We start from the raw sequence: 21,443 nt of genomic DNA on the forward strand, positions 1-21,443 counted from the left end.
AAACACAGCAAGCGAAACTAAACATTGCAAACCACTTTTAACCTAACTGTCTTTAACTACTCCTACTCGGATTTCAACTCAAATGAATCATAAGCTTTTTTTCGGCTAATCACGATCGTTCTAAGACACTCATGCCGATGCCATCATCAATAGTTTCGTCACGCACCGACGAATAAAATTACCTGTTACGCACGACTTAACTTTGATTCACATGACTAACTACTCACAGATTTCCCCCTAAAATATTTCTGTGTTATTAACTAAAAATACATAGCAATCGACGTGATCTCTGTTTAATATATTGAATAAAAGGACTTTAGCGGGAAAGAGCACCAAGCAAGCGCCACGTTGCTTGCAAAAAGTAAAATGGCGTGTTGACATTAAAGAGGATTTAAGTGGGGAAAAATACCGTAACAAACTAACAGCATGATAAATTTATCTAGCTTTACCAGCTCACTGACTTGCTTTTGGATGTTCTCTGCAAGAAAAAAGTTGCGCAAAATATACTGTGTAGTCTACAGGGACTAATTTAAGAAAATAATTTGTAAACCTAATAAAACAGCATCGTAATGCCTACCCAGTGCTACTGCATTTGTTTACCAAAACTGGCTAAAAGCGTCGCACGCATAGCATAATAAAAAGCGTGAAATACAACAAAACTATAGATCGTAGGTATAACGCAAACGAGCATTCGTAAAAATATGTACAGTGCTTGGAACTTAAACTTTTCTTCGAGGGTTAAAGGTCACCTTAAACGGAGGCGGATTCAGCAACGTGGTGGATATTCCTGCCATGTCTATGTTGACGTCGTTGGGCGACAGTTTGACGTCATAGTAGTGAAAAATGTTCACCATGTGAGCGAACAAGTTTAGATGCACAAGTTTTGGGCCAACGCAGCTGCGCCAACCAAGGCCGAAAGGAACTACGTGATTGGATTTCTTGAACGATCCTGATTCGTCCAAATGTCGTTCCGGTCGAAAGACTTCTGGGTCAGGTGACCAGTGATGTTTATCGTGGTGAACGCTCCACAGGTTCGGCATCACTGCACTGTTTTGGGGAATTTTGAAGCCCATCACACTTGTGTCGTTCAGAGTTTGGTGAAGCAAGCCTGTAGGCGCGACCGGACGCATGCGAAACGTTTCTTCGAGTACTGCGCGACTGAAATTCAACTCGTCGTATTTTTGTGTTATTGCGCTCTCTACCGGGTCGTCGCAATCTGATGAAAACAAAGAGTTTGGTTTATTTCTGACGGATAAAATTGATTAGTTTTTTGGGCTAATGTAAAATCAATGTCTTCTGACCAATTGTTATATGCACGGATTAATAGCTGATATCTAAGATACTTGCTCTTTTCGTTTCCCTTTAAAATAACTAAAATAGCTGGAACAGCATTCCAAGTGCGTGTAATATATAAAACTTTTCAACGGGTCTTGAAACCGTTTTTACCCATTTGTTTATGCTAACAAATAGTATTTTTTAGGTAAAACGCAACAAATGTAAACACTATTGTTTTTTTGCCAGTGCACATGACCCTCAGTGAAAGCATGCACTTAGTGACCTTCTAGAATAAACCCTAAACCAACTAACAAACATCAGCTGTCTTTAAAAACAATATTACCAGAGAGAACAGTATCTAGCTCCTCCTGCAACCTCGTCATAGAATCCGGGTTCTTTAGCAGAAAAAGAAGAACCCAAAGAAATTGAGCAGTTGAGGTTGTGGTTCCTGCTTGAATGAGATCAGCCAATACAAAAGCGAGTCCTTCCCGCTCTTCAGCGTTCGGTTGTTGGTTACCTGGCAACGCAAAGAAGTCAATATACCAAATATATGTCAGTGGAAAGTCTGAATGAGTCAATCTCTCGAGACAACAAACGCATAAGTTGTTTTACGATGTTAAAACTGAAACTGCGGGAATCAAAGAATAATTTTGATGGTTAACTGCCGCAAGAGAGCTGTTGTGGTAAAACCTTCAGACATTAAAGTGGCTTGATACGAGTAATTCCTTAAGTGTGATCCGCATACCTATAACGGTACACCATCGCCGCCTTAAGCTGATTAAAATAAACTCTAAACTTTATACACGGTGTAGCTGCAGTGCGGTTGGTCATGATCCACCAGTTGTGCCATTCACTATTATGTGCCTTATTAAGTTTTAAGTTTTAACGTTATGTGGCTTTGGTAATTATTCAGTGCTATAGTGAAGTTTGCTTTTTGCAAGCGAATTAACTGAACTCAACACTTATTGAACTTTAAACAGTTGCACTTAAACAATGACATTGTTATTTCATTTGTTGTGTTTTAAAACAACTTTTTCGATTGGAATATTTTGGTCCATGCAAGCGTTTGAAACGTTTTAGAAACACTGACCAATTTCCGTTTAAAATGACACTTAGTTAAAATACCTCTGTAAAAATATGTGACCAAATCTTGCGATTTCCGTTGCTCATCCATTCGCTCATCCACCAGCCCAAGAAGTTTTATTCCAAATTTGTTTCTGTTTTCTTTGACACGATCCAGAAATCTGGTAATTTTTAAAGCTTTTATTTCGCCATTGTGTTGAAGTTATGGAAAAGGGCAGTATTTTTTTACCTTTTAAACGATGGTAAGTAAGCCAACCACGGCATGAGAATCAACATGTGAAACTTCGATTCTCGGATATCCATGTAGGCTAAGGATAAGATTTCTATAATCTGTTCATCGGTAGACTCGAATCGGCGTGAAAAACATGCCTGAAACAACCGAAATTCCGTAGAACATCGTGAAAATAATTGCACGTTTTCTACAAGCGGTATGTAACTCGTAAATACCAACATCCCAAATCACTTATAAAACAACACCTAATTTGAACATGTTTATACGATTTTAAGGCACCGGTCGGGAAACCGCAAGTAAGCATTACGTGCGTTGACTCAGCACTTTAGCACTCACCTGTGTTATGGAGTTCACCACGGCGTTAAGCACTTGATCGTATATATCTTTGGGGCCGGAAAGTTTATTGATAGATTTTCGCAGATAAACAGTTTCCGAAATAATTCCTTTCTGGATTGCTGGGTAAAAGCGAAACTCGAAATTGGTACATTTAAACTTCAAATCTATGTTAACGCCTTTCTTGTAATTATTTAAAATACCCATTCAAGAGTAGTCACATATGCTAAATAGTTCGATTAACATGTATAGCTCTATTAGGAAAAATAATGTCAAGGCATTCAATAGCAAAAGCGCAGTCATTTCATGATTCAAATGTTTTGTCGAAATAATGTTATATTCAATAAAACAGTGCACTATCCGTTATTTCACATAAATATTTTGACACCGTAAACATAATTACCGTGTATGCTTTACATAAACATATTTTACTAATTCATTGTGCTTTGAACAATAACATTTTACAACGTAGAGAAATCCTACTTTCCCAAACGTGTTCCAAGCCATCATGGGCAAACTTTCTCCATTTCTCCCACACATGGTCGTATTGCTTAAAGAAAAGTCCTCTATCTTCACGATAAACATCAAACATAAGGGCTTCAAATCGCCCAGAGTGCACCTGAGCTTTTGAACACATCGCCTCTTGAATCGCTTCATAACTGAAATAAGTTTAGATTGTTTTTTTTTAGAGATCATAGCGCATAGATGACACAAGCTTGAGCGCTTTCACCACAAAGCTGTAAGGAAGGCCGAACAGAAGTTATAGGTTATAACCCCGATCCGAACTCGATTATAAGCCCGAACTAGGCCCGAAATTAGATTATCCAAATCGAAATTACAAGTGGTGGTCGAAACGTCAGCAAAATGACAAGTTCTTACAAAACAAGTATTTTGTTTAGCATCACATCGGTTGAACGACAAATTTGTTAAAAATGTAACCATGGGGACGAAACGCTTGTCCAGTATTTTCTGTGAAATTAATTTGAATAAAGTCAGGCCCGAATCTGGCTCGTATTTGTGAACTGAAGCGCCAAACCAATTCCGCAAAGTTATAAAAAACGAGGTTGAAATTCCGCCTAAAAGTTTCAGATTACAGCCTAACGCTTTTTGTTGTCAATTTTCAGACTAACAATTTCGAACTTTTATGCGTTACTCACCCATTCAGCACGACGACGTTGGCTGATCCCATCCGTACGACAAACACTGGTCCGTAGTTTTCTTCCGCCCATTTCATCAACGTTTTCTCTTTGAAAGTTGTCAGACTGAGAAGGGATCCAAACACGGGAATTCCCCATGGTCCCGGCAAATCTTTTAATTCTTCACTCATCTCTATTGGTTCGGTTGATAAAATTTTAAGAGTCACTAAAAAGTAAAATAAATTATCAATAGTTGTTGGCTGTGAAAAACGATCGCAAGATTACCTTATAGTTTAGTTAAACATATAGTTTAGTTATATGCATTCATGCTTTAATAACTTTGTATCATGACTTTTGCTCGGTTTTCTACGCTGCTTACTAGCAAAAAGTTGTAAAAGGCCTAAATTTGAATGAACAGGCTCGTAAAATTGCTTGGTAAACATTCACTTCTTGTGTGACTCGCTTCGACATCCCCTAATTTGTACGGCAACCTTGTCAAATACCAAAATTGTTGTCTACTACCAGAGGATGTTTGGTTGTTTTGGCGCATGGCTCGCTAATAATGCTTTTGGTGTAAGCTGATGATTGTTTTGTTGGTTACAACCATTTTACTCAACACTTTACTGAGAAATTGTGAGACTGCTGGTAATAAGAATGTTTACACTTATCGCTTGATTTAGTTTTTGTTGCAAGCGACTATTTTAACCCCATATACACTCAAACAACTTTCGAGTTAACATTTTCATTGAAATTTTTTAACTGACAACCTGTAGTCACCGGATGTCCAGCCTGAAATATTCCAATGTAGAAACTACAACATAAACACTACTAGAGTAACTTTGGCCGTGTCTGAAGTCGCCTGCATAAAAAACTTTTCCACAGCAAAGTTTATGAACATTGTTATGACTGTGTTCAGTGATGCGGAACGTCCTAATCGAATGATCGTTTATTAAGTGGTGCATCTCACAACCTAAATGAATGCAAACTAAAGTAATAGTAGGTTTCGAAACGTTAGACTCGACCAAATATTTACAAACATCTGCAAACAAAGGGTTTGCTTTAAACATCAAGGTGTTTTCACTTGTGAACAAGTTGGTTGTGATCTGAGCTGTGTTTGGTGATGCAGAAAAAACAGAGTTCAACACTGGATCAAACGCCTGGAATGTTTAAACATGGATTCGAATCTTGTGCTGCCAACCCAAAGTTCATGTTACACGCCAACAAAAACGAGATTTCTAAGAAAGATAGTGAAGAGAATTATGCGTTTCTTGTAATCTGCAATACAGGTATAAAAGCATTGTCGATGCTTGAGTTTTAAGTTATGTCATTTAGCATGACTTACTGCATGACTGGGTGAACATTTGTAGTCAAAACGTAAGTATTATTTGCCTTATCAACGATATTTCGAAACACCGAAGTAGTTAAACAAATATTCAATACAAAATATTTAACTCTTTTATTATTATTGTAAAACATTAAAAAGATTCCCAGTACTTTTGGTAAAACGCCGTAGCGCTGGCAATAGAGATCATAATTTACTTGTGTTCAAAAATATTATTAGATTTACTTGCAAACTTATTCGTCAATCAACATAAAGTCTGCACAGCGTATCCCCGCCTAATGCCTGCTCTAAGTTTTTGCAAAAAAACAAATCCTCAACATCTGATCTGCAGGACTAGGTTCTTCTGCACTTAATACCTGTTACAAACCTCTCACCTAGTGAACACTTCCAAGTTCGTTGTCAATTCACCTGCTTTGTTTTCAACTGCATCTCAGACAACGCGATTAACGTTTTTCAGTTTACGCCTCATAAAAAACCGCTGGAACCGCCGAAGAAAAAAGCGTCCTTGCCGAAACAGTGCAGAGCATTGCGCCTCCATAGTCTGTGACGATACCAAGTGCAAATGACACTCAAGAGACTAAAGGCTGTTGTGCATTTGCATTCTTGCTTGAGGCAATACAGAATGAAGAAATGAGATTATATCAATACTCATACAAAACAAGCATAAATCCTCTTTCAGAGTATAGAAACTGTTAAATTGCATCAACATCATAATAAAATGGTTAGGCCTGTTTGCTTGGAAAGATATCTGCATTAAACGCTTTACTGATTTTTAACTCTGTTAGCCGCCGTCTTTTTATCACAAAATTCAACTTAACATTCGTCGCCAAGGCCATTAAAAAAGCGGTCAGCCGTTAAATCCTGAAAGTGATTGGAATGCGATTCGTTTTACTCGTTTTGTTGGAAAGAAATCAAAATTGGCTTGAGATGAAACTGAATTACTTCGTGATGTACTTCAACAATATTTGCTTTAACTGGCCTGTTCCCATTTCTTTCTAATTGTATTCTGCAAAGTTTAAACCTAAATGTTTTAACTTTATTTTATTCAAGTTGAGTTTAGTTGAGTTTATTTCGTTTGATGAACGAACAGATAGCGACACAACTGCACTAAAACAATCACCAAGCCTGAAATGACTACAATACGTTGAAACGTTAGGAGCGCGAAACATTGAAAGGCACCATTGGTGATTCACAATTGTTAACGCCCTCGCAAAAATGTACTTGTTTGCTTAAAGAAACATCGCAAAAGTTTAGTTTTTATGTTTTGTTTCGCTAAAAGACGCTTATTTACTAAGACTTTATGGTGACCTACACAAATGTGAAGCACAAGCGTCGATAATAGCAAATTATACTCCACTAACACCCTTGGAAACACTCAATAACAGTCTTGCTTTTCTCTATTTGACAAATTGTTGTTGTGACGTTTCAACGCTGGTTTCAAAGTAAAGTTATTTTGAAAATCTAATTTGGGCCGTTAAAGGTCAAAGCGTAAAAAGGTCACAGTTACTTCACGCTATCTTTGCGCTTGGTTGATTGTTTTTTTAAAGCAAGGTAACATATATGGTAACTTAAGTAGTTCGTCCCGAACTGTTCAAAGTCATACGCTTGCCACATTTATTCGTTAACATGGTGATGACTTTATGATCAAAAAACATGTTTTTTTATTTAGCGAGTCCAAGAGAGTTTTGACAAGTGTTTTAAAACCTTACTGAGCATTCTGAGAAATTCATTTACCAGAATACGAAAAGTTTCAGCTTCCTATACTTATATTTCGAATACTTTATGCAACAATTTAAAAAACATAAAATCAAACTAACTTTCAGTCCAGGTTACAATTTTACCAAAGATGTTGACAATAATCAACTTCATTACTGCCTTGATCAAAGATCGCAATCTTTCTACAAATTCGAATCTCATAACTCGACAATAAAGCTGATTTAATGTGGAAAAGGTACAACCCTGGTTTAACATTCTTTGGATATTGTGGTTAAACGTTCCACTGAAACCAACCAATATTTCTAGCTTTGCACCTGCACACTCAGTTGATATTGAAGTGTTCTCGGTATTCGACATTTAGACCATTATTACGTAAACCGCAAAGTCATTCTAACCTTACAGAAGAAACCACATTGTTTTGTCGCATAGCCTCCTGCAGCTTGTGAGAAATTTTGGTGTTTATCGATATTAACTGATGCATAAAAGCAAAATCAAACGCTTGAAGTCAAATTCAATTCCACAGGACTAAACACAAATGCTTTACAAAAAAAATATGTACAGTATACCCCTGTAAGTGTTTTTTCATTCATTACTTTCTTTGTGCCTGAATGTGGTTTAAACCAGTGCTCTTCAACCTTTTTTGGTTTGGTGAAGCCTTAAAGTTGTTGTGGCTAACTCATGCACCCTGTTTATCAAAACTTTTGACGTAAACATTTTTGATCAAAAACTTTTGACGTAAATTAACGCCAATCCGCACTATGCGCAATACGTCTTTTGAAGTAGATATATGTCAACCGCACTGAAAGTGTTAGACAAAAACATTTAAAAAAAGCAGAGGTTCATTTATACATCAGTTGAAACCTACATCTTTTTTCTAATATCCTGAAAGTCAAATATTAATGGTTTATTAACAGTTTGTGATGCACCCTTGTATACATTTTCGTACTGGTGCACCCCATGCCGTGCACACCGGTTGAAGAGCACTGGTTTAAACCATGCTTCAATCTTTTTAGGTTTCAAATTCAGCTATTTACAAATTTAAAGCAAAATGCAAGTGGCAAACGTCAAAAGTGTCCAAATTTTTCATTGCTTACAATATCATGACCTTTCTCTTGTTTTTTTCTTGTGCACAATTTGTCTCACTGTGGTTTTCCATATTAGCACAGGTTCGCAATGTAACTGAAAATTGCAGTTTTTTTCTTGTAGGATGTTGTTTGAATATCTCATCTCCAGAAAGATGTATCGATTATTGTAAGATTTGGTTGCAATGTTCTTGTACTTAATTTAACCACGAGGTTAAGGTAAATAATTACATTTTTTAACTTCAAGCTTTATGAAAAATTGGCACCGTGACAACCTTTCAGTCACATTGGAAATGCAATAACTGCTGTACCCGGTGGTAGAGTTATATATGCAGGGTTGCCATCGACATGGAAAACAAACGAAAAATCAAAAATTTTATACGATACGAAACAAACCTGTTTGAACAAATCTTTGCATTGATACGAGTCATGACTCATGACATATCACATGCCATATTTTTTGCCATAGACGATCTGTTCCAGCAACTTTTTGTTCGTAGAATTTACTTCGGGTATCTCAGGACATCTCAGGTCATAGCTTTACTTCTACTTGTGGCAGGGATTTGAATTGTAATATTTAAAAATAAGACAAAATAAGGACTCGAGTCATAAACAAGGACGTTTCTCAGAAATATTTTTTTCTACGACATTGTCCTTCCAAATAAGAAAAAATCTTAGAAATAAGGACGATATGGCAACCTTGTCTATATGGCACTAAACGATTGAGGTTTCATAGAAATAACACGCAAATCAACTTAAAAACCTTATTCTTTAGGTTAACCCTATTCCAGTCTTAATGTTAATTTAAATAACTGCGCTCTTTACGCTATCTATCGGTATTTAGCTAACTTTTCCACTGGGAGTTTGTTAGTAGTTCTACCGATTTTAAGCATTAGGATTTCTTTCAATAACTTCAAAATGTTATTATCGATTATTTTTTGTTGTCAACAGTTAAATGTTAGCTTTTGTTTAAATATTGCTTATGCGGTAAAAACCGTTATTAAGTCATGTTGGAATTTCATCAATGAGAGAAATACCACATGGTTATTTGTCACTTTTATTAATCTATAATAATGTAAATGCTTTTGTAAACTTTGAAAACGTTTGTTGTAAAATTTTGAGGTAACTGACAGAACAATTACGTAATGTAATGGCCCAATCATGAGTTCACAGCAAAACGATGACAATAAAATTTCGAAGTAAAAGATTATCATAATTTCGTTCAGTTTTAAAAGGTTAAAAACAGGATTTTGCTTTTCAAGCGGATAAGAACTATTTGCCAAGTTATAGTGTGAATGTGTACGACCTCGACAGCCTCAACATGACCGCAGCACATAATCTACAGGTTACATTTATCATATGGTTGATTGCAGCTGTTGATGCATTACGATTACAGTATTTATCAAAAAATCAATTTTCTGCCATCTGTACAAAAAGGTCTATCATTTCTCCCCCATCCCCCCAAAAAAGAAAACGTTTTTCAATCTAGTTAATACACATAAACTTGCACGTTGCAATACCGTAGTGATGTAGTTTTACATGCAATAAACTTTTTGTTATAGGTGATATTTTCCTTAAATCCTCATATCTACATGACTGCGTTTTACGCACGAAAATAGGCAGGCAAATAAAAGACAAGAATCTATAGCTAGTAGTTAGTAAACAGTTATACAGTAGTTTACAAAACAACAAATAGAATATACAGTTTATAACTCGACATTATCAAAACTACAATAAGCGCTAAAACAGCAATATGCTGTGTAACAATGTTCGCAAAGTTACACGTTTTGTATGATGATGTTAGTAGTAATAATATAACACATGGTTCTGTTTGGTTAATTTCTGGGCGTAAACTTGAGTTTAAACGGGTACGGACTCAAGATGGCGGCAGAGTCGCCGGCCATGTCAACGTTTGCGTCACTAGCGGCGATAGTGACGTCAAACTTGTAAAACATAGCAACCACATCAGCTAAAATTTCAGTTTCGGCGATTCTTTGACCGACGCAAGAGCGCCACCCAATGCCGAAAGGAATCACGTGACCGGACTTCTTGAACGCTCCTGATTGGTCCAAATGCCGTTCCGCTCTGAAGGTTTCAGGATCCGGTGCCCAGAATTTCTTGTCATAGTGGACGCTCCATATATTGGGCATGACTGCCATTCCCTTTGGAACCTTATATCCCATGAGACTTGTGTCCTGTATAACAGGCACAGAAATTGTTTTAAGCTATTTAAGCCTATAAGCAGGGTTGCCATACCGTTCTTATTTCTAAGATTTGTCCTTATTTTGAAGGGCAATGTCTTAGAAAAAAATATTGTCCTTAGACCTGAGCTGTCGGAAGATAAACGAAGTGTTTTCTACGAACAAGGGTTTGCTGGAACAGATTGTTTCCGGCAAAAAGTGTGGCATGTGATATGTCATGGGTCGTATAAATGCAAAGATTTCTTTGAAAACGTTGTTTTGTTTCGTATGAAAATTGAAATCTTAGGTTGTCCTTATTTTAAGGTCCATGTCAATGGCAACCCTGCATGCCTACAAGCCTTTAGATTCGGGGTGGGATACAATATAGATCAAAGTTTTTGTTTCACACATATACTGTACAAACTGTACTGTTACTGTTTAGGTAACCACCAACATAACTAACGTGAAACTAGGTCATAGCTATTTGATATGTTTCCTCTGAACAAGGCATGACCGACGTATGATGGATCAGTCAAGGATATGACTAACTTCATGCATTAGAAGATACAGCGCATTTGACTCAAAGGTATTTTTGTATGAACCATTTTTCGCGTGCGCAATATCCTTCATTTTATTTCATAGCATTTGTTCTATACTTTATCTCAGAAATACAGTTGGGTCTGTTTAACTAAGCTCTACCTCTTGGACGTAATGGAAGAGACTTGTTGGTGCAATTGGTCGAAGACGGAAAGATTCTTCAATAACAGCTCGGGTGTAATGTAGTTCATCTTTTTTGTGGGTAATCGCACCTCGGACGGGAGATGGACAGCCTACAAAGTATGACGCAAATTGAATGTGTGATTTGTTTACTGCTGACGTACGGAAGTAGGGTCCCCAAGAATGAAAGTGACTGTTTTTAAAAACGTCAAATAGTGGGAACATGTACATTTAAAAGTGGTTTCATTTAGTTGCTGTTGTTACTTAAAAAACGTTGGTGTTTCACCTAGTGTTAGCTTGCCTTACATGTTATGCAGGAGGGACCTATACAGCTTAAATACGGCCAAAAGGAGGGCCTTAAAATAAGTAAAAACCACCGTGTAAAAGGGAACCATGCGTGACCGTCGCAATGCACCGAGCATGCAAGACTGAGCACCAAGCGTTAACGTGAGATGCTCCAAGCGTTAAAGTGAGATGCTCGGTGCTCGACCAAACAGAACAATTGCAGTTTTGGCCCATCTCTAGTACCAAGTTAGCAGTTAGTGGTATCATGTTGAACTAAATATCAGCAAATTCATATTCTAAGTGCTAAAATATAGCTTGTTAAAGATTCGGTTCTCAATTATTGCATTAATATTGTAGGTGAATTAAAATCGTTTAAATTTTCGTTTTGTTTTCCAAGTATCAGACATTGCAGTAAATATGGCCTGCTTGAAGTAACCCACACAAACAATCAACAGGCTTTGAGTCATTGTTTATGGTAGCAAACTGTACATTTAGGCGCAAGGGACAATCATATTAACAACAACAATCAATAAACGTCTCCGTTACCTTTCAAAACGTTGTCAAGCTCTTGCTGCATTCGCTTTTTAGTTTCTGGATTTTTCATCATAAACAAAACGACCCAGAGAAACGCTGATGCTGTTGTGGTGGAACCCGCAAACACAAAATCTTCCATAAGGACCGCCAGGAATTCCTTTTCCTCCCTTGTTGGGTTTTCAAAAACTGAAGCAGATTGAAACAAGAATACTTAATAATAAACTGTTGCTGCCGGGCATAATGTATTAACAAATTTGTAGCTCTTCCAGCACGTTTTATTATAATATACCGAAGTTTCGATGTCCTGTACGAGTAACCTACCTTCATCAGGGTAATGACACAAACTTAAGACACAAAAGCAACATGGGCTATGAAACACACAAAAACGCAGTGTTAGCAAGCTGTATAGTGTCTAAAGATTTCACCAAAACATTACACAGAAAAGCATGTGGTTTCGTCATATGCTTACGCCGGTCTCTTCGTAACAGGATATGAACAACTTACATGTACGAAAATGTAAAATATTCTATAACATCAGCAGCTAATGTGGTTGTTTCATCATCACTGCTTTCTTGGTGTTTTTTTCGATAGTACCAGTATATTATTATGTGTGTTGTGAAACATAAATATGCACTTGTTTGTGTGTACCAATTTACGTACCGTTGTTTTGTGTGCGTCGATTTTCAGTCTGCCTTCATACTGAATCGTTATTTTTTTTGTAATTTACCTTTGTAGAAACTCGTCACAAAGTCCGGCGTATCCCGGTTTTCTGCGGTACGCTCATCCGCTAAAGCAAGCAGTTTTTTGATAATTTTTTGACGATTGCTGTCAGCGTTGGAAATAAACCTGCGAAGTTAATAAATGAAATATCGTTGCACAACACAAAAAGCAGGAACGTTGCAAGCAATGCAGTTTTTTGTTTGTTGCAAATTAACAAATTGGGCACGTTTTTGGGGCACGAATAAGTCTTCTATTATGCAGTTGCCTGAAGGCAGTGGTCATAACTCCTGGTTGCAAATTCTTTGAACACTTGTACGGGCCTTCAAAATGTATTGCCTCATTTGTCGAATTGTCTCAAAGAGCGGTTTGCAAGCTTTGTGGCATTTGTATTACGGCATTATTTGCAAATTCTTTGAACACTTGTACGGGCCTTCGAAATGCATTGTCTCTTTTGTCGAATTGTCTCAAAGAGCAGTTTGTGCGATAAATACAACTAGCCTATAACTCTGTAAAGTGTAAACCATATTTTGTTTTGCCCCATTGACATTTTTAATGCCATACTGACCCCTCTTTGCAAAATTTCAAACTGCCTGGAGGAGGAGTTAACGATTGTAAGTAATGTGCTTATTAATGTCAGCCGGTTAAGTGGATGAAATTGCCTTATGTTTGAGTCATTATTTTCACAATTAAAACCAATACGGATGCGGATAATATGACTTATGTTGACCTAATTCTCGTTGGGACATAACACATGTGTTTTCCAGCACAAATATTGTATTTTATTATATTTGGTTCATCCAAACTTGAAACACAATAACATATTATAAAAAGTTTACAAGAAAAACATAAGACACTGCTGGGAAAACCCAGAGAATGGAAAACTATTTAAGTTTATGGTTGATTTGTTGCGCAATTCGGATATAATAGACTTTATTTAAACGTGTTTCGTGAGTTGCTTCGTACTCAGTCTGACAAAATATTTGAGGGTTAGCCTTTATTTACCTGCTCATCGAAGGAAGGCGGCCAAGCCAGGGCACCAAAAACAAGACTGTGAATTTGGGATCCCGTATGTCAGCATATACGAGCGTAACCAAGTCATTCAATGCACTGTCTGTTGCTTCATATCGGCGGGAGAAGCATGTCTGTAAAAAAAAACATGTCTCAGTGTCCAAACTTTTTGAAACAAAAAATGGACTTTGGTCAACGTCTTAGGGTCTCTGCATGGTTGACTACAAGACCGTTTTTTTCTAGTGAAACCACAGAGACAGTCAAAGAAGTTGCTTGCTTCGGCTGACCTTGGCAAAGTATTAATGTGTATGCAAAAAAATAACTAAAAGATAATTTAAAATACCTGCATGACTACATTGGCCATTGACGACAACACAAGCTCTTTTATGTCGCTTTCGCCTTCAAGTTTTGATAAACTTTCTTGCAAATGTTCCGTTTCTGTCACGATACCATCCTCAATCGCTGTGACAATAATACATACTTAAAAATTCCATTGCAACATGAAGGAAATTAAACTTTTTATTTTTTACGTCTTTCGTTGCCTTGCAATGGAAGGTAGTTGGTGCTTACAGACAGCGCAAATGTTTTTTAGCAAACATTGGTTAAAATGTCTCACAAATATCAGAGTCTTGCTGTTATCTACATTTTTAAATCGGATTGAAAGCGACCCTGGTAGTTCATAGTAACTTACTGTGCCAAATGTCTGTGAAACTTTCACGTGCAAATTTTCTCCATTTGGTCCATAAGTCATCATACTGTTTGAAGAAAAGTCCTTTGTTGTCCCGAGCGGCTTTTAGCACTTTCGCCTCCAGACGACCGGAATAAGCAGTGGCCTTTTCAATAAACGCTTCTTGGAAAGCTTCAAATCTGAATAAAACACATTTAATAAAGGCACTGCCCCAAAAGGGTAAATTTCACTAATGCGGTCCCAATCAGCGCCAGCTCCCGTACTGTATAAACACAAAAGAGGTACATCACAGGGTTTACCAGAAATGCTGTACTTGTAATTTGCTGTAAAGCGTTGCATTACACTACATGTATACGATTACACATGTATAACCTACGAATACATATGTATAACCCTCGGTATATTTACGCTCTTTCGCCTGAAAAATGTCACTTAACACCTTTTCTGGCATTTATCTAAACCAGACGTTAGGGTAAACGTTCCAGCAAGCTTTGCAACATTTGTATTACACCATTACTTTAGTTTTTTTCCAATAACAAATTTGCATGTAAATACAATGTGGTCATTCTACTAACCCATTTATGACAAGGGTGTCTGTGGGTCCGAACCGAACCTTGTAAACATCCCCGTAGTCTTCTTCTGCCCATTGAGACAAGCTCTTTTCCTTATATTTAATCAAACTTAGCGCGGATCCAACTATCGGGAACCCCCACGGACCTGGCAAATCTCTCAATTCTTCGTTGTTGCTTTGACTTCCGGCCATAGTAACTAACAGCTTGATAGTTTAAAAAACGCTGTAAAACGTGGACCTGCTTGGTACAAATAATAACAATACGAAGTTCTCCAAAACAGCACCTTTCTGAAACTGGTAAGTTTTGTAAACCTTTCTAGTATCACAAGTAAGTGCAAAAACTGCATACCAAATAAGCGCAAACTTTAGTCACTCCAAAAGGGGGTTTAAAATAGCATTTCTTAAAGCTTTTGCAAAACTGTTTTGCCGAGTTACTTCCTCTTTCAACAATGCTATTGTGTATACAAAGGCTTTTTGAAAAGTATTAAGAACCCTTATTAACCGTCGAACAGTTTATTGTCGATCACAACAACATATGGTCGCGATGTAACACCGGAAAGAGGGAGCATTGTACTCGTCACGAATTAATCACTGTTTTTGAAGCCAGTGTGTTCTGTTATGCTTTGCTAGGCTTAGCGGAGATCGTGCATAGTAAAAGCTATGATGACAAAACCCTCATACTTGGTAAACGGTTGCACATTATCTTGTGTTGAAAAACAGCACCCTCGCTAACGACAATACTGCTAAAGAACTAAACCTTCCTCTCCGTTCCCTATTATCTTGTCTTCTTGATGCGCTTGATTGATTTCTTAGTGCAAGGTTGCACACAGGAAGGCTTCCTGCAGTCAACTGTCACATCACCTTGCATTGTTGTAAACCAGTAAGCCAAGGAGGCTATGCTGCTCTTCAATCAAAATCTGCTTTATCAATATATGCTGCAAGCTTGTTCGGACGCCCAGGCCAACCACTGAAAACAGAGGCAGCCACACCGACTTAGCGGATCGCTGATCACGCTCAGGTTTAGGCGCTTGTAACCAGTTTGCCCCCAAGCAACCGACTGTAATTCGAAGAAAAAATTTGCCCGCGGTCGCACAAAAACTTGTCCTGATTTGGCCTCAAGCTTATCAATTAGTTTTACACTGAATCGAGTTTCAGCAAACAAACCTGCAAAGCCCGCATAACTTACAACTTACTGCTCTGCGGAGAAATGAAATTAAGGCTTGTGGGCGTTTGCCTCGACCAATCGACAGGTCATAGCATGCTTTATGACGACATACTTTGCTGACTGTTTCCTCTGACTAAAACTCGACGACAGGCACGGGAGTAAACTGTCAACAAAACCGCGGTAGTTTAAGCGTTTAACTCTAGATTTCATTACATCCTAAAATGCCTTTATTTCTATTTCTACATTATTTCTGTTTCTGCAAAAGTGTAAATGCTGGTCAACTTTACTGCTTGGTAACCCTGAGACTGTCAATTTCACATCTATTTGAAACATTGCTTCTCAACACTTTTGCGCAAAAAGTGAAGAACAGTTCTCCTTTGATTATAATCAATTATTATCCATGCCTCGCTTAACACGTAATTGATGGGTTATATGAGGTGACAATGGAGGAACAAACGATTATTTGAACATTGCCAATCACAGCATAGTGAAATATTTTTAAATAGTGTGAGTAAGCGAGTTAGCTATTTACACAAAAATGTGCAATGTTCTACTTCAGTGCACTGGTATGCGACTTGAATGTTTCTACAGCGAAGTTTAAGGAATTCAATCATCCATTTTCTTTCCTTGTCGATTGTTTTCGCGTCAACTAGAAAGGATGAGTAAGTAGCCTACGTACTTTGGTTCAGGCCTTTTTCTGCATGATTTTTGCAATGTAGCTAGGGTATTAATTTTATGCGGACCTATCGTGTCCTAAAAACGTGCCCTTCAATGGAAAAGAAACTCAATTCTGTGCAGTTTGCATTATTTGGACCAATGCATCAAAATAGGTTTTGCAATAGTTGGTAAATATATCTATGTATAGTGTATCTAATCGTTACATATGATTAAAATTTTAGGCAGTTTTGCAATAAAAAAGGGATTAAACTGGTTTCGACAAAAGACTTTTCCCAGAAAGGAATTTGTCAAATTGTGAACACTTTTTTCACTGCAAGTTTATTTGGCACAAGAAAATACATACAACGTCAAAAATAAATTGATTAGGAATATAGAAGGTCGATCAGCATGTATGATATAATTGAGTTGTGAAAGAACAACTTTATGTGTGCGCATCAGTCCATGCATAGTGCATTAATTTTCCACATACTGCGAAAAATGCATCAATAAAAACATTTACGGGAGAACAATATTTACATTTCATGAAAACTAATGCTGAAAAATTTAAACACAAATACCAGCTAGAAAAGACGAATAAAAATATGAGTACGCTGTAAATTCTCAGTACGCCTCGAAGTAAAGCTAAAAGTCGTTGTCGCATCAAACTTAGAAGTTCCATGCCAAATACTTTGCGACGAAACTGCTGGTTTTTATCCGGTTTCGATTAATTTCTGGTTACGAACTTCAGTTTGAACTGATTTGGACTCAAGATGGCGCCAGAATCGCCGGCCATGTCAACGTTTGCGTCACTAGCGGCGATGGTGACGTCAAACTTGTGAAACACAGCAACCATATCAGCTAGAATCTCAGTTTCGGCGATTCTTTGACCGACACAAGAGCGCCACCCAATGCCGAAAGGAAACACGTGACCTGACTTTATGAACGCTCCTGATTGGTTCAAATGTCGTTCCGCTCTGAAGACTTCAGGATCTGGTGCCCAGAATTTCTTGTCATAGTGGACGCTCCATATATTGGGCATGACTGCCATTCCCTTCGGAACCTTATATCCCATGAGGCTTGTGTCTTCTGTGACGTAATGAAAAAGGCTCGTCGGTGCGATTGGTCGAAGGCGGAACGATTCCTCGATAACAGCTTGGGTGTAATGAAGTTCATGTTTTTTGTGGGTAATCGCAGCTTTTACAGCAAATGGACAACCTAAAGGCAAACATGTAAGTTACGCTGTAGAGTTTTTACATACATATCACGCATAGTTTTCTCATTGGCACAACGGCAGTCAAACTCTTCGCGTACAAGCACTGTAACTAAAGTTCACGACCAGTATCGCCTTGGTGAACAAAACAGGACTGTGGTTTGAAAGCCCCTAAACGACAATTTCTTTAAATTTAGGTTTAGGGTAGTTTTTTTCGTTGGTAAAGATTAACAAACGCAGGCGAGTATAGTACTCAGCATTCAAATTAAATTATAGGAGCAAATCAGAAATTGGAGAAGATTAAAGAGCATCTAGTGCGCTATCGATTAACCAACTATTCCTAACTAATGTGATTTTACAGTCAAAAAACAACGCGTCACCTTTTAACACATAGTCAAGCTCTTGCTGCATTCGATTTTTCGTTTCTGGATTTTTCATCAAGAACAAAACGGCCCAGAGAAAAGCCGCAGTAGTTGTGGAGGTTCCAGCAAACACGAAATCCTCCATTAGGATTGCAAGGAATTCCTTTTCATTTGTTGTCGGGTTCGGAAAAGCTGCAACAAGCGAGAAAATCAAAATCCACTTTCCAAATATTCTAAGATTTCTGCTTCAGGACTGTGCATGCTTTTGGTAACGCACTTAATTGAGTTAAATGTTAAATTAGTGTTTTTGCAGCACAAACAAACCCAATGTTGTTGTTTTTCAAGTTTTGCCTAAAAAACGAACTTTTCTTATACCTTTGTCGAAACTTGAAATAAAATCGGACGTGCATCGGTTTTCCGCTCTGCGCTCATCCGCCATAGCAAGCATTTTTTTGATAATTATCTTACGATTGTTTGCGGCGTCAGAGAGAAACCTGTAACAGTATTCATTTACCTCAACACCTTGATTTTGAGCTATAGATTTTTTACCTGCTCATCGAAGGAATGTAACTAAGCCATGGGACCAGAAACAAAAGGGTAAACTTCTGATCTCGGATGTCTGAATAAATCATTTTAATCAGGTCAGCCACTTTTGTATCCGTGGTGTCATAACGACGAGAAAAGCAAGTCTGTCAAATAATATAAAAATATAGAAAAATATGTGGTGTATTACCCAAAGTGTGAAGAAATATTGTCGAACAGCACAAAGAAGAATGAAAGTTTATTAATTTATTTTGTAAGCTTAGTTTATTAAATGAGTGGTCGGCAACCATCGGTCCTTGATGAGTTACCCGGATAATTTATGTAAATCAATCCTTGCATACGGAAGTGTTTGTAAATATGTATTAGATTCACACACTGAGGAAAACGACTTACCTGCATGACTACGTTTGCCATTGACATCGACACAAGCTCTTTGATGTCCCTTTCGCCTTCAAGTTTTGATAAACTTTCTTGCAAATGTTCCGTTTCTGTCACGATGCCATCCTCAATCGCTGTGACATTAGGTGAAATACAAGTTTCTTGTTTTAGAGAATTAAGTAATTTTATCAAAGCAACAAACAAAACGTTGTAAAAAAGTTTTAGATTGATGTATAATGATCCATTATCTGAAATTGTGCGAAAAAGTTCAGGTCATGGAAACCGTCACCTTTTACAAACAATACACAAACAATTGCAGAAACAACAACAGGAAAATTGAGCAAAACCAATAGAAAATGTTTTAACAACATACCTTACGACAGCCCCACAATTAGCCAATAAGTGGCGCAAATAGCCCTAAACCCCATTCAAAACGATCTATCTCTAAATTGCTGACGGTTAGGGATTTTGGATTGTGTAAGGTATTATCATTCAAAAGACAACAAAACTAACTTATTTTTTTAATTTAAAAAAAAATTGCTTTCTATACACCCCTCTTTGGCTGTTAAAATAAATAATTCAGCCCTTTGCGCCATGTTAGTAGCTCTACCGTTAATAACATACTTTGCCAAATATCTTTGAAACTGTCACGTGAAAAAACTCTCCACTTGGTCCACAGGTTGTCGTATTGTTTGAAGAAGAGTCCTTTGTTGTCGCGGGCAGCATCGGTTACACACGAATCCTTCCGCCCCGAAAACGCGCTTGCCTTCTGAATAAACGCCTCCTGGAAAGCTTCAAACCTACGAAAGTCGCAAAACTAAATGAGCACAGGTGCGAACTTTAGTTAAAAAAGATCTATCCGCATACAAAAAGCTTACATAGCAAAGATATGACTCGTTAGAAAAAAAAGCAAAAAACGAATCTAAAAAAATGTAAACTAGAAAACTACTGAGATATGCAAGAGTGCAAGACCACCTATTATAATATTAAATAATTATTTAACTTATTTACAAGTTTGCATGTAAAAACATTTTGCTTAATTAACTTACCCGTGGATGGCAAGAGTTGGAGTCGATCCCATCTGAATCTGGTAAACATCTCCGTAATGATCCTCGGCCCATTGCATCAAAGTTTTTTCCTTGTATTTCAGCATACTGAACAGAGACCCAACTACGGGGAATCCCCAAGGACCAGGCAAGTCCTCCAGGTTCGCTTTTCCGGACATTGTATGAAATTTACTCACAAGCTCTTGTTTAACTAAACACTTGAAACAAAACATTTTTAATGGTAGATGCAAAACATACAGGAATATATTTAGCCCTTCAAATGCGCAAATACTTTTCCTCAATGCTTTCCGGTACTTGCCAAAAGGAATGGCATTACTGGTTTAAATAAACCTACAATCGTTGAGTCTTATAACGAAAAAAAACAACGCTTGTTCTGTTTGTGTGTCTCAAACAGTTACACATTTCGCATTGCTACCACTATAAAAAAAGAAAAGAAAGACCTCTTTCAGCTTTATGCTACACCTTTAAAGTAACTTGCTTAGTACAAAAAATGCTGTAAACTGTGCCCAAACAGGTTGACCCGTATGGCAATATCACCAACAGGAAATCATTATAGCCACGTCATAACACTTGTTGTTATATGATCATCCGCTACTAGGCACGTAACAACAGATGTAAACAACACAACAGGCAGAAAACAAACCCATTACAACCTGAAAGTAATGACACCCAAACCGGAAAATCATCATTAGACCTAAATTAATACTGAAATTACCCGGTCTGATATTTAGTTCCGGTAATAAAACTTTACCAGAAAAACAACAACTATTTATTCTATATCAGCAGTCAATAGCCTAGCTAAGTATAATGATAGAATGCTAAAATTTTACAAAATGTGCATTTTGGGCGAAAATGTTTCACTACCGGTAAAGCAACCCATCGAAAACTGAAAACTTCGTTTCTATGATGGATTTTTTAATAAATATATACAAACAGCGATTAAAAAAGATAAAATTGCTGCCTACTGTATGCACCGCAAATACCCCAGCCTAAACTAAGTAGTTTGTAGTCTACAAGTCCACTCGCACAAAGCTGTAGGATATGCTAATGCTAAGCATAAGCACGATCAGCAAAGGTACTGTCAACATCCCGTGCAGTTCGTGAATAATTGACGTGAAAAAAAACAAGAACGTGACTTGGCTCTCAAACAATTCGTTTT

The 21,443-nt window shown here is 37.5% G+C and overlaps 3 protein-coding genes across 3 annotated transcripts; all 3 read right to left on the reverse strand.

Annotated features, from left to right (window-relative positions):
- Positions 1 to 293: 293 nt before the first annotated feature.
- Positions 294 to 4,250, reverse strand: LOC145210458 (cytochrome P450 2U1-like). The gene is made up of 5 exons (XM_080079988.1): positions 4,081 to 4,250; positions 3,407 to 3,582; positions 2,401 to 2,535; positions 1,619 to 1,792; positions 294 to 1,216 (listed from the first exon to the last, which is right to left on the reverse strand). The coding sequence occupies exons 1-5, from the start codon at positions 4,248 to 4,250 to the stop codon at positions 720 to 722; spliced, it is 1,152 nt and encodes a 383-aa protein (XP_079936114.1). The 3' UTR covers positions 294 to 719.
- A 4,990-nt stretch (positions 4,251 to 9,240) lies between these two features.
- Positions 9,241 to 15,190, reverse strand: LOC145228572 (cytochrome P450 2U1-like). Its single transcript, XM_080093666.1, has 8 exons — positions 14,907 to 15,190; positions 14,335 to 14,510; positions 13,987 to 14,105; positions 13,638 to 13,777; positions 12,643 to 12,761; positions 11,928 to 12,101; positions 11,079 to 11,209; positions 9,241 to 10,394 (listed from the first exon to the last, which is right to left on the reverse strand). The coding sequence occupies exons 1-8, from the start codon at positions 15,092 to 15,094 to the stop codon at positions 10,035 to 10,037; spliced, it is 1,407 nt and encodes a 468-aa protein (XP_079949792.1). The 5' UTR covers positions 15,095 to 15,190; the 3' UTR covers positions 9,241 to 10,034.
- Positions 15,191 to 16,855: 1,665 nt separating this feature from the next.
- On the reverse strand, positions 16,856 to 20,499 carry LOC145228563 (vitamin D 25-hydroxylase-like). The gene is made up of 7 exons (XM_080093652.1): positions 20,267 to 20,499; positions 19,842 to 20,017; positions 19,233 to 19,351; positions 18,846 to 18,985; positions 18,672 to 18,790; positions 18,315 to 18,488; positions 16,856 to 17,939 (listed from the first exon to the last, which is right to left on the reverse strand). The coding sequence occupies exons 1-7, from the start codon at positions 20,494 to 20,496 to the stop codon at positions 17,449 to 17,451; spliced, it is 1,449 nt and encodes a 482-aa protein (XP_079949778.1). The 5' UTR covers positions 20,497 to 20,499; the 3' UTR covers positions 16,856 to 17,448.
- Positions 20,500 to 21,443: the final 944 nt, after the last annotated feature.

Source organism: Phallusia mammillata, chromosome 1 (genome assembly GCF_965637545.1).
Source record: "Phallusia mammillata chromosome 1, kaPhaMamm4.hap1.1, whole genome shotgun sequence".
NCBI classification, from domain to species: Eukaryota; Metazoa; Chordata; class Ascidiacea; order Phlebobranchia; family Ascidiidae; genus Phallusia; species Phallusia mammillata.

Bases quoted from the DNA above. Each gene is read 5' to 3' on its own strand.
- LOC145210458 (XM_080079988.1), bottom strand. From the start codon at position 4,250: ATGAGTGAAGAATTAAAAGATTTGCCGGGACCATGGGGAATTCCCGTG. The intron at 2,536-3,406 runs GTAGGATTTCTC...GCGAAATAAAAG, and splicing joins CTTGGAACACGTTTGGGAAA to CTTTAAAAATTACCAGATTT. The intron at 1,793-2,400 runs GTATTTTAACTA...TTGCGTTGCCAG, and splicing joins GGTCACATATTTTTACAGAG to GTAACCAACAACCGAACGCT.
- LOC145228572 (XM_080093666.1), bottom strand. From the start codon at position 15,094: ATGGCCGGAAGTCAAAGCAACAACGAAGAATTGAGAGATTTGCCAGGT. The intron at 14,511-14,906 runs GTTAGTAGAATG...TGTTTTATTCAG, and splicing joins GACACCCTTGTCATAAATGG to ATTTGAAGCTTTCCAAGAAG. The intron at 12,762-13,637 runs GTAAATAAAGGC...TTAACTTCGCAG, and splicing joins CGCCTTCCTTCGATGAGCAG to GTTTATTTCCAACGCTGACA.
- LOC145228563 (XM_080093652.1), bottom strand. From the start codon at position 20,496: ATGTTTTGTTTCAAGTGTTTAGTTAAACAAGAGCTTGTGAGTAAATTT. The intron at 19,352-19,841 runs GTATGTTATTAA...CTAATGTCACAG, and splicing joins TTTCAAAGATATTTGGCAAA to CGATTGAGGATGGCATCGTG. The intron at 17,940-18,314 runs GTGACGCGTTGT...GTTTGCCTTTAG, and splicing joins GCTTGACTATGTGTTAAAAG to GTTGTCCATTTGCTGTAAAA.